Below are 12292 nucleotides of genomic sequence, written 5' to 3'. Positions count from 1 at the left end.
CCTCTAAACACAAAACCTGACTAAATCATGTTTTTTAAATCTGGACAGAACTCTATGTACCCAGCAAACCTGATGTGGACGAAAATCCGTAACTCCGATCGACCTAAAAATTTGTCAGATTAAACTAGATGAAATTACGAAACTAACCTAACTAGAATCACATCAATCTGACTTACGGATCTTGAGATAAAAATAAAACAAGCAGACTATGTCAGATACTAACGAGAATTGTAAAGAACAAATCGAGATGCACAAGATCAATCATTATAGATGAAAAATTAAATTGAGTAATTGAACTTACAAAAGTGCATCTAGCCTCCGCCAGAACATCCTCCCTCTCTTAATCGGAGATATCAACAAAAATCTCTCACTAGAATTCAAACCCTAGGCTAGACCGGAGAGAGAAAAACTGAACCGTGGAAACCCGGGGCACGAGTACTGTTCATGCGTGAATAGTAACTCGCCGGGAGTCCAAAACGTCCCCCTTCTCAACCCTAGGTGCCCTATATTTATATCTCTAAAGGGTGGCACGACCTATTTTCACATAACCCCTACGCTAAATAAATCCAACGTAGGGGCATAAATTCCAATTACGTCCTCCATGGCAAATTCCGCGATGTCCGCGATCCCTCCATCTCCGCGATGTGATCCTCGTGATGTCGCCGCACGACCATCCGAAATCGTATCGCGATTGCCAGAATTTCCATCTTCGGCCAACGCATGCCGCACGAGCGTCCCGGTACGATGCATGGCTTTGTGGCTCAACCAGCGAACCCTGGATTTTGTGGCGTAATCTGGAAACCTCCCTCGACGTTCTCCCACCGTGTAGCCAGGTACAGTAGACGTACACCACACGATCGCCTGTCCCTCGAACGCAAGCCTTGATCCGCCCTTCTCCGTCCCCACGGTTCTTCGGCACGGCATCCTATCCTCGTTCTTCACTCGTCGCCGCATGTACCTTGTCTCCACCTGTCACCTACAACCACAACCTGCCGAGAGATACGTCACACGCACACCGTGTTGTCAATTGCTCATCACCAAGGTGCTAGCACACCGGCATCTCAGATTTATATATCAGATATATGAAAAAACATCTAATCAAAGAATTATAATTTTCAAGCAAATCAAACTTTCGAAGCTAAGCAAGAAAAAAAAATCATGAAGCAGTCAAGCGCCCACTGTCCAGCCGACCATCGGGCCATAGAGTCGCATCCAAACCTCGTGCCACCGCACACAGCCCCATTCACCGTATACAAGATGCGCCCCCCTTTGTCGGATGTGAGGAAAAAAAGAGTTTGAAATCAAGCAAAGCAAAAAGAGGAGAGAGGAAAACAAATCAAAAGGCATGAGAGAGAGAGACTGGAGGCTCTAATAACACTTGGATCAAGAGACAACTGAACATCAGGTTCCCTCAACAGATCGAATCCATCCACCATGGACGAGAAACCTCCTCCATCACATCTTCTCGTCTAGCCAGAGTTCCTCTACCGGCGTGGCGCTTCTCGTCCACTGCCGCCTCTCGGCGGCACCGTCAATCTCCTTCTCTGCTTTCCTCAGTTGCCAATTCTTCTGCTTTCGTATGGGGGTGGAAATCTGATGATGTAACTATATTCTTCTGCTTTCCTCAGTTGCCAATTCCACTCTGTCAATTAGCACTTTGAGATTTTCTATGATTCCTTCCTCCTCAAACTCCCCTTCTTTAATGGTGAGAACTCCGAAATTATCCATGCTAATCCAATGTCTAAATCTTTCTCCCCTTGGCTCAAAATCAATGTGGTAAAAGCCAAGACCTCGATTAGCACTACCAAAATACTGAGCAGCCTGCTGATAGAGGTTTCTACCATTCTTGGCACTTGTCCACCACATGATCCACACTATGGCAGATGAAGCAAGACTTGGGTCAGTGGCAGCCTGAACTATAATGACCTAGCTCTCCACAATTATAGCGAATTACATTCACCAGCTTCTCATTGATATCAGGAACTATCTCCTCTTTTGTCTCCACAGCCATCTCTGTTTTTGTTTCCTCAGCAACTTTCTCCTGATTCCGACCCTGCTCTGCATCATGTTGAGGTCTCCCTTGCGGGATTCTCCCCCTTCCTCTTCCTTCCCCATGGAATCCCCCTCTAGGTCTCTGACCATTGAATCGGTTGAATGGTCCATACTATTGAGGTGGAGGGTTGGGGAAGAAGCCATACTGGTGTGGAGGTGGCGGCGGAGGAGGTTGATGGTAGAACTGCTGCAGTGGGTGTGGCGAATACGGCTGCGGGAACTGGTTCCAACCACCGCCAATCCCTCCACTCCTCTTCCGGGCTACTGGGGCACATCCCTCGCCCACGCGGGCGGTTGGCGATGGATTCCTTAATGATTCTCACGAAGCTCCTCCTTACTTACTTCCCCTACATGTCTTTTGTGAAATCTAGCTTGTGAGTCTTACGTTCCTAGACGTCACCTCACCAACGGGGAAACAATCCTCCACAGTGAAGGGCTTGGATTCCCAGGGACTCTTCTGGATCCACACCAGAGCTCGCCCCTCAGACGCCCTAACCCTAGCTACACGGCAGCGGTGTTGCAAGCCTGGGAAGAACCACAGTTGGCCCTAGAACTGTGGAACCTCGTCATCCATCTCACGCGGGTTTTGGATTTAAGCTCTTCCTCCAACTCGATTCGCCATCCATGGGTGAGTGGGTGCCACTTGGCTTCCCCAGTGCCTACCTCGACTCCAAGCCTCCCTCCCCGAGGCGGAGAAGGAGACCTAAACAGCGGTGAGACGTGCGGGGGAGTCCTCGCTATTGGCCTAGGTGGAGGCGTCCTCATCGTCTCCCTGGGAGGACCTCCTCTCTTCAAACGACACTCATCCTCCTTATTCTAACACTACTAATATCTAATGATACTAATTATGCACTATAAAAACTAATATTCTCTTATATATTTAGTCAAAGTTGTAAATGTTTGACTTCTCGGTACGTGAGAATGACACTCTTTAAGTAACGAAGTATATAGTCGTCTACCTTATATAATAATGAGAATTCATTAAGATGTACTCCCTCTGTTCCAAATTATAAGACGCTTTGATTTTTCTAGATACGTTGCATTTGCTATGCACATAAATATACACTATGTCTAGATACATAGTAAAAGCAATGTATGTAGAAAAGCCAAAACGTCTTATAATTTAAAACAGATTTTGTAACATATATAACGTGACAACGATCCTAAATTTATATTACTCCATTTGTTCTATAATATAGTGTATTCTAGAATTTTAATGCAAATTAAGAGAGAACATAAAAGAGCATGTACTCTTATTTTATTTTCAAATCAGACGCTATCATCAATGTGATTAGTGGAGATTGGTTGACAAATGGAAAGTATTTAGTTTTTGTCCTTAGAATATTAATGCATTATATTTGAGGATAAATTTTGAATGCTGCTATGTATTGCAGTTTCACGACGGAGGGAGTACATCTGATACTTTGAGGTAGAACGTAATGTACTAGTTACTAGAACAAACGAGCTGGAAAAAGCTAAACAATATTTTGAAAGGGAACTAGCAGAATGCAAACGTGATTCCGGGGAAGCAATGGAAGAATTCCAAAAATGGGAAAACGAGAACGAAGGACCCGGCGAGAAAAGAGAGGCTGCCTGTCTCTCAAAACCATCGACCACGACAGCCCCAATTTCCTCCATCTCTCTCCTCCGATCCTCTCTTGCCCTAGGGAGAGGGAGAGGAAGAGAGAGATCGATCGACGTCCGCCGCGCCGTCCGTCCGTCCAGGGAGAGAAGCAAATAAAGCTCGGCAACCACTGAACCGCGCTACGCGTGGTCGTCGTCCGGAGCCACGCGTGGCGCCGCGGCGATGGGCAACTGCTGCGTGGCCGGGCCGTCGTCAGGCAAGCGGCGGGGCGGGAACCGTGGCGGTGGTGGCGCTGGCGGGAACCGTGGCGGGCGCCTCGGCGGCGCCAACGTGCGGTCCTGCTCCACGCTGTCCTCCATCTCCAACGCCGCGCGCGCCACGGCGACGCAGGCGTGGACGCCGCTGACCGTGCTGGGGAAGGGCCTGGCCGCGGAGGCCAGCGCGGAGGAGCTGCTCCGGCGGTACCAGCTCGGCGAGGAGCTGGGGCGCGGCGAGTTCGGCGTGACGCGGCGGTGCACGGACACGTCCACGGGCGAGGTGCTCGCGTGCAAGTCCATCAGCAAGCGCATGCTGCGCAGCAGCGTCGACATCGAGGACGTCCGGCGGGAGGTGGCCATCATGCGGTCGCTGCCCGAGCACCCCAACGTCGTGCGCCTGCGAGAGGCATTCGAGGACGGCGACACCGTGCACCTCGTCATGGAGGTCTGCGAGGGCGGCGAGCTCTTTGACCGCATCGTCTCGCGCGGGCACTACACCGAGCGCGCGGCCGCCGGCGTCATGCGCACCATCATGGAAGTCGTCCTGGTACGTGCCTAGTACTGCCTTCCATGTTTGCATGCATGTCACATGTCAGCATGTGCGCGCATTTCCATCAACAGTTTCTGATATGAATTTAAAATGCGCGTAAATAACGGGTTAGCTGAAATCATAGGTGTGCAAGACAAAAGCAATGCAATTTTATAAAATGCCATCCGTGCATTCATCAGAATTGTACTACATTTTAAAAAAGTCCGATTGCATTGCGTGCGTGTTTCCATCTTTCCAACTAAAATCCGCAAAGCATCTCCAATAGTTCAAAAAAAAAAACATTTGGTAATCAGTAAGTTTTTCATGTAGCTAAAAAAAGTTAGGAGCATATTTATTGAAAAAAATCTAGCTCGGTAAAATATAGAAGACAATTTTGCATCACGAATGCTAAACTACTTCTAAATCACCGTAACAACTTTTATACTTTCTTTCTCTCTTATATACATTTGTATTGGGAACTCTGTCCTACTCATTATTATTCCCCGCATCCTTTCACCTGTAGATTGATTGCGATATGCGCGCATATATTTCTGCTTAATTAGATCAATTTTTGTAAGTGCAGAAAGATTGGGAGTTGGGAGTTTTTCTGAAGAGCACTTTTTTCAATCTTGCCAAAAAAAATCAAGATTAGGAGTGGTTTTTTAAACTCTTGGACATGTTCTTACGTTAGACAATTGTGTCATGTCGTGCAAAAACAAATTCCTGCAAACTAAAAGCAAATTTCCAATAACAAATTAAACCTCTTGACATGCAGCATTGCCACCAGCATGGCGTCATGCACCGGGACCTCAAGCCTGAGAACTTTCTGTATGCCAACACATCTGAGAACTCGGCTCTCAAGGTCATCGACTTTGGTCTCTCTGTGTGCTTCAAACCAGGTTGGAGCTTGGTCCATGGCAAAACCACAAAGCGTCCAACAATTAGTTTTACATACAAAAAACTAAAACTTCTCAAAATAATCTTCACAAAGTGTGTGCATTTCTTCCTTCTGAGTCAGGTGACAGGTTCAGTGAGATCGTTGGATCCCCCTACTACATGGCTCCTGAAGTCCTGAAGAGGAACTATGGGCAAGAAGTAGATATATGGAGTGCAGGAGTCATCCTCTACATCTTGCTATGTGGCGTCCCACCATTCTGGGCAGGTAAGCTCGATTCATATACCTCTGAATCAATCAATCAATGTAAAAAAACCCCCATCAAATTTCGTTCTGATGCATGGGTCATCTACTCGTTGATGAGTTTTTTTTTTTTGTACGCTGATCCTTTAATCTGCAGAGACTGATGAGGGCATAGCACAGGCTATCATCCGGTCCAACCTCGACTTCCAGAGAGAGCCTTGGGCAAAGGTGTCTGAAAATGCAAAAGATCTTGTGAGGAAGATGCTTGATCCGAGCCCTTACTCTCGGTTAACTGCCCAGCAGGTTCTAGGTTAGTTATCCGGCCCCATAATTTTTTCCACTCCCCAAAATTGTTTGGTCGAATGAATCTGACCATCATTTATCACCTTTCAACAATGAAGAACATCCTTGGATACAGAATGCCAGTGCAGCTCCCAATATCCCACTCGGAGAAGCAGTGAGGTCCAGGTTGAAGCAATTCACTGTTATGAACAAGTTCAAGAAGAAGGCTCTGCTTGTGAGTTTGATGATCCTTCGTACCTCATTCATAGCTGTTCTTTTTGGGTATGCCACCAGTCTCCAAATTTTACATAATTTCTTCATTGGTTTTAACCTTCAGGTGGTGGCAGAGTACCTACCAGCCGAAGAGCTGGAAGCAATCAGGGACTTGTTTCACATGCTGGACACCAACAAGGATGGGCATCTGACAATCGAAGAACTCAGGAAGGGATTGCGATTGATCGGGCACAATGTCCATGACACAGATGTTGATATGCTCATGGAAGCTGTGAGAACCTCGATCTTATGCTTTACATTACATTTGTTGAACCATCTCATTTTCAATATATATTTGCATTCTTGCACCCTTCTCGACACAAGTGCAAGAAATCTGGATGATATGATTGGTTAGCAATGTGAAGGTGTCACTATATTTGCATTCTACAGGCAGACATGGACGGCAATGGAACCCTGGACTGCAAGGAGTTTGTGACAGTCTCCATTCACCTGAAAAAAATCCGCAGCGAGGATCACCTGCCCAAGGTGTTCAGCTACTTCGACAAGAATGGGAGCGGGTACATCGAGATCGAAGAGTTGAAGGAGGCCCTCTCTCCAAGAGGTGACCAGAAGGCGATCGACGACATAATCCTAGATGTCGACAAAGACAAGGTTAGACCACCATCCATCACAAAGAACTGCGAACCTTTCAACAGATCGACAGTTTAAGCAAGTTCATTGCACTGTATTAGTCAAAAACTAAAATGTGCTAGCTCCTACATACAGGACGGGAAGATAAGCTATGAGGAGTTTGAGCTGATGATGAAAGCTGGAGTGGACTGGAGGAACACGTCGCGGCAGTACTCGAGAGCGGTTTACAACACCCTCAGCCGCAAGATGTTCAAGGATGTGTCCCTGAAGCTTGACATTAACAATGGTCCACTTGCTGCAGCCGTCAAAGAACAACAAGCGGTTGATTGAGTGATGTCTCTACTACCTGCAAACTCAACTAAAACAGAGAATGCGAGAACTGTACCCAGTTTTCCATGTTTTGTGTATAGGTCGCCACATTTTGGCAAGCAAATGTATCAGGGGCGGTCAATTGACTCAGTTTCAGGTGCATATGTCAAGGCACTCCCAGAATTACACCCTTTCTCTTTCACATCAAAAAACAAAAGATGCTATTATGGGCATGGGTGTCTCGGGACAGGCGCCCGTTAGTTAGTTCCGTCCAGCCAGTGCAACTGCCCTGGACGTGAGCACCAAACACTAGTACAGAAACGGGCTTTACTTCCGGTTGAGAAACCCCTTTAGTCCCGGTTTCCCAATCAGGAGCACAAATTCGGGACTAAAAGGCCTCTCCTTTAGTCCCGATTGAGAAACCATAGAGTCTTCAATAAAAGTTAAAGGAAAAGTATTAATATATATATATATATATATATATATATATATATATATATATATATATATATGTGTGTGTGTGTGTGTGTGTGTTGGTGAAGGGTCGAGATGGCGACTAGAGGGGGGTGAATAGTCTTTTCTAAAACTTAATCGTGTCGGCTAACCGATACAAATACGGAATTTAAACTAAACTAACGGTCTAGCCAAGACTACACCCCACTATATATGTTCACTAGCACCTTGCAAAGATAACAATTAAGCAACAAAGGTGCCGGGCTAGCTGGAGCTCTCCTAAACAATTCTAGGAGCAAGGTTACACAAACCTATGCCACTAGTACTTTAAGCGACAAGGGAGCTCCTACACATGCTAGTAAGCAAAAGCACAAAGCTAACTAAGCTCACTAGCAATGCTCAATAACAAGGCAACCAATGCCTAATTAGAGAGCGCAAATACTTAGCTACACAAACTAAGCAATGTGACTAATAAGGTTACTAAAACCAAATTAGCCACGCAAGGGAGCTACTTCTATGCTACACAAGCAAGAAGGTAATTAGCAAGCTACGCAAGCTATCTAATTACAAGAGCAACTACACAAGCTTAATATGTATAAAAGTAATTGCAAGCTTGTGTAATGGGGATGCAAACCAACGGGAAGAACAAGGTTGACACGATGATTTTTCTCCCAAGGTTCACGTGTTTGCCAACACGCTAGTCCCTGTTGTGTCGACCGCTCACTTGGTGGTTCGGCGGCTAATTAGCATCACCCGCTAAGCCCGCACGTCAGGCACCGCAAGAACCTACCCCTTGAGTGAGGGTAGCTCAATGACACGCTTTACTAGAGTTGCTCTTCGCGGCTCCCGCGGGGCGAGCACAATGCCCCTCACAAGCACTTCTCCGGAGCGCCGCACAAGCTTCTTGCGCGCTTCGACGGAGACCACCACCAAGCCGTCTAGGAGGTGGCAACCTCCAAGAGTAACAAGCACCACCGGCTTGTAACTCGATCACCTAGTGCCACTCGATGCAACCTCACGATGCAATCGCACTAGAATCGCTCACTCACACAATCGAATAATCACTATCAAGTATATGTGTGATGGAGGGCTCCCAAGCACTCACAAGCATGGACACTAAGTCCCTTGAGGTGCTCAGCACCAGCCATGGCCAAAGGCCACTTCTATTTATAGCCCCAAGGGCTAAACTAGCCGTTACTCCTTCACTGGGCAACGGTCGGGCCGACCGGACGCTCCGGTCGTGTTGACCGGACGCTGGACCTCAGCGTCCGGTCGCCCGCAGACGACCACGTGTCCCGATTCCAACGGTCACTTGACCTGACCGGACGCTCCAGCTTCAACTGACCGGACGCTGAACCCCCAGCGTCCGGTCATTTCCAGTAAGCTCCCGAGCATGACCGGACGCGTCCGGTTGAACGCGATCGGACGCAGCCAGCGTCCGGTCACACTCCAGCTTCTGCGTCCCTCCACGTCAGCGCGACCGGACGCAGCCTGCCAGCGTCCGGTGCATTCAGATCCAGCGTCTGGTCAGTTGACCGACGCCAGCATCTTCTCCGTTCTCTTCACCCTTGCTCAAGTGTGCTAACCACAAGAATTTGCATCCGGCGCAATAGAAAATAGGCATTCCATTTTGTAAATGTGCCAACACCACCTCCTTTGTAAATGTGCCAACACCACCAAGTGTACACCACCATGTGTAAGTGTGTTAGCATTTTCACAATCATTTCCCAAAGGATGTTAGCCACTCAACTTGCCACGCCACTCGATCCTAGCAATAATGCAAAGTTAGATCACTTGAGTGGCACTAGATGACCGATATGCAAACAAGTTTGCCCCTCTTGATAGTACGGCCATCTATCCTAAACCCGGTCATAAACTTCTCTACACACCTATGACCGATGAAATGAAATGCCCTAGGTTATACCTTTGCCTTGCGCATTCCATTCCATCTCCTCCAATATTGATGCAACACATGCACCAACACGATCAACAATGATATGATCCACTTCATATCATCATATGATCATATTGGTTCATCGATCTTGACTCTACTTGCTCTTCGCCGTTGCCATCGTCCATCGGCGCCAAGTCTTGCTCAAGCTTCACCGCCACGCGGTCCATCACTCCAAAGCCTTCGACTTGCCCTTCACGCTTGCAACCGGTCCATCAAGCCAAGTCTTGTCTTGATCTTCTCCACCTTGATCACATGACTCAATGTCATGTCTCATGTGCATTTAAGCTCCTTCATCATCACATGTGTGAGCTTTGCAACATCTCCAAGCCATTTTCACCTTCATGGCATATGTTGCTCACACACATGTACCTATGGACTAATCACCTGTGTATCTCACATAAACACAATTAGTCCACCTAAGTTGTCACTCAATTACCAAAACCAAACAAGGACCTTTCAGTTGGTCACATGATTATTTATATATATGAGCAACAAAAGAAATTGTGAATATATGAATATATTTATATAACGTACTTTGAGGATCTCTTCAGTTCTTTTTGCGTACGCCATGATGAACTCGCAAACATAGTATCCGCAGTAGTTGTTCCCCTGTTCTTGCCTCAGAACCCACTTTTACGAGAAACAAGATCCGGTGAATTGAAAGCATGCATGGCGTTAATTGAATTTTATATATATATATATATATATATATATATATATATATATATATATATATATATATATATATATATATATAAATGTAGCTAGTACTTACTTTGTGTGCGATTACATCCAGTGACGCTTTGCAATGTTTCATGTGGTGTTCCTCAATGAAACTTTTCCAAACACTGTGCCCAATAAAATAAAAAATTAATTTGGCCACATGAGCATATTTGGAGGTAGAATTCCTCTTAATGCAATGGGAAGCAATTGTGTCATGAGCACGTGGTAGTCATGGGACTTTAAGTTTAGGAATTTCTTCTCTAGCATATTTATTATACCCTTTATATTCGAGGAGAATCCAGATGGTACCTCGATGCTTGCTAGGCATTCAAACATGCTTTCCTTCTCTTCTTTGCTAAGAGTGTAGCTGGCAGGACTTAAGTAATGGCGTCTGTCGGGTTCATAAACCCGGGGTCCCTCGGGGACCGGCTTCCACGCCAGGGCTCGGCCTAGGAAAACGGCCTTTCTTTCTTCTGGACCGGCCCGAAAGTCTAAAACCAACAGACCGGAGCACTGGCTTCAGGCCCAGGCCGCCTTCGGCTCATCTCTCCGACCAGAGCACTAGCTCAGCCTCAGGCCAGCTCCAAACGGCCTCTCCGATCGGAGCGCTAGCGTCAGGCCCCAGCTACCTCCGCACGGCCTCCACTCGGATAGCCTGACCCGAGGACCGCCTCCAACTTCGACCCTGTGTCTCCGACCGGGATTCATAGAAAAACACCACCATCACTATTCTCCGACTGGCGTGCCAGAACCGACTGGGGACCATCCGACCGGGGACGCCCGCTTGGAAAGAACCAGAAGGCGTGCGGAGAAAGGCAAGGCATGGCTCACAAGTCAACACCACTGTACCAGGGACCATACTCTGCACGAAGCAGTGCTCTGCAGCCACCCTGACACAAAGTATTGTAGGGGCCGCTAGAAACTCCCATATGGTAAGCCCCCTGCGTGTCTCTGGACATCGATTGCGGTATGGGCTCTAGGATTTGCCATACCGGGTGAACATAGCATGGCTCCTCACGTGCTAGTAGGCATCAAGAAGTATCTTGCAGGTATCAGCGTCATCCTTCCTGAAGAAGATAGCTCGACCTCCCGTGCACATCCGACATCCTACAGCGACATTGACAGTATTGGGGGCTTCAACCATTATCTAGTTTTCATCACCGTAGGCAGCAAGACTTAGAAATATCTGTATTCTCTCCCTCTCACCTGTAAAGAGCCATCCCCTTCATCTATAAAAGGGGATGCGCTCCCTCCCCCGAAGGAGAGATTGACTTCTTCAAGCTCAGACTCACTAGGACGACATCAGCCCCTTACAACCGTAGGACCACCAAGTTTCGACCGCAACCCTTCCGATCGGAGCCATCTGAACTTCTTGTATACCGCCAAGTTCCGACCGCGACCCTACTGGTCGGAGCCGACCGAACCTCTTGTAAACCCCCTTCTTCCTCCTTCTCGTTTGTACCCCCACTACAGACTTTGAGCACCTGGGCTCAGGAATAAAGTCACTGACCGACCCTGACTAGACGTAGGGCACGTTGCCTAAACTAGTATAAATCCTGTGTCATTGAGTGCTAGGTCACCTCCGATCACAACGTACAGCAAAACTACAAATATTTACTAGTTGGTCAGTTTCTGCACCGACAGTTGGCGCCGTCCGTGGGGAAGACGCTGTACATTCAACACTCTTGGTCATCGGATGGCCCATATTTTCGCCACTCCCACCGTAGTGGGCTCTGACGATATGATTCGTTTCGGCTCGCTGGAGTTCCCCGCAGTCTCGCCCACCGAGATGTGGGTTCCACCCGTCTTCGATCCATTCCAGGCCTTTCGCTTTGGGAGCCTGGACTTCATCGCCGACCGGCTCAGTGTACTCCACCTCCGCGAGGAGGCTCATGACCCGGCACCCATCGGAGGAACGTCCTCCATCGACTCCGGGACATGCGACTTCGACGGCGCGGCATCTGTGCTTTATTCCAAGCAAACTCTCAGCTCAAACCCCACTGTAAGTAATATGCGTGCTACTCACTCTTTATTTGCTATCTCTCACCAGTCACCCGAAGGAAATGTACCGCCCATGCCACAAACGCCATATGATCGGTTCCCCTATGGCCTTGTGTCCTCTACAGACGCCTATGCTCGGGGGCTT

At 47.7% G+C, this 12292-nt stretch overlaps 1 protein-coding gene across 1 annotated transcript; it reads left to right on the top strand.

Moving 5' to 3' along the window:
- The first annotated feature begins 3692 nt into the window (after nt 1–3692).
- On the top strand, nt 3693–7227 carry LOC136504701 (calcium-dependent protein kinase 29-like). Its single transcript, XM_066499669.1, has 8 exons — nt 3693–4441; nt 5199–5322; nt 5442–5585; nt 5719–5871; nt 5963–6078; nt 6181–6348; nt 6507–6728; nt 6843–7227. Exons 1-8 carry the CDS (start codon nt 3860–3862, stop codon nt 7035–7037), a joined length of 1704 nt encoding a protein of 567 aa, XP_066355766.1. The 5' UTR covers nt 3693–3859; the 3' UTR covers nt 7038–7227.
- Nucleotides 7228–12292: the final 5065 nt, after the last annotated feature.

Source organism: Miscanthus floridulus, chromosome 14, assembly GCF_019320115.1.
Source record: "Miscanthus floridulus cultivar M001 chromosome 14, ASM1932011v1, whole genome shotgun sequence".
NCBI lineage: Eukaryota > Viridiplantae > Streptophyta > Magnoliopsida > Poales > Poaceae > Miscanthus > Miscanthus floridulus.
The sequence above is the reverse complement of the archived record's forward strand: the minus strand, read 5'-3'. Positions and strand labels throughout refer to the sequence as shown.

Coding starts and splice junctions, on each gene's coding strand:
- LOC136504701 (XM_066499669.1), top strand. CDS start 3,860: ATGGGCAACTGCTGCGTGGCCGGGCCGTCGTCAGGCAAGCGGCGGGGC. Junction 6,079..6,180: donor TCAAGAAGAAGGCTCTGCTT/GTGAGTTTGATG, acceptor TTTAACCTTCAG/GTGGTGGCAGAGTACCTACC. Junction 6,349..6,506: donor TTGATATGCTCATGGAAGCT/GTGAGAACCTCG, acceptor TGCATTCTACAG/GCAGACATGGACGGCAATGG.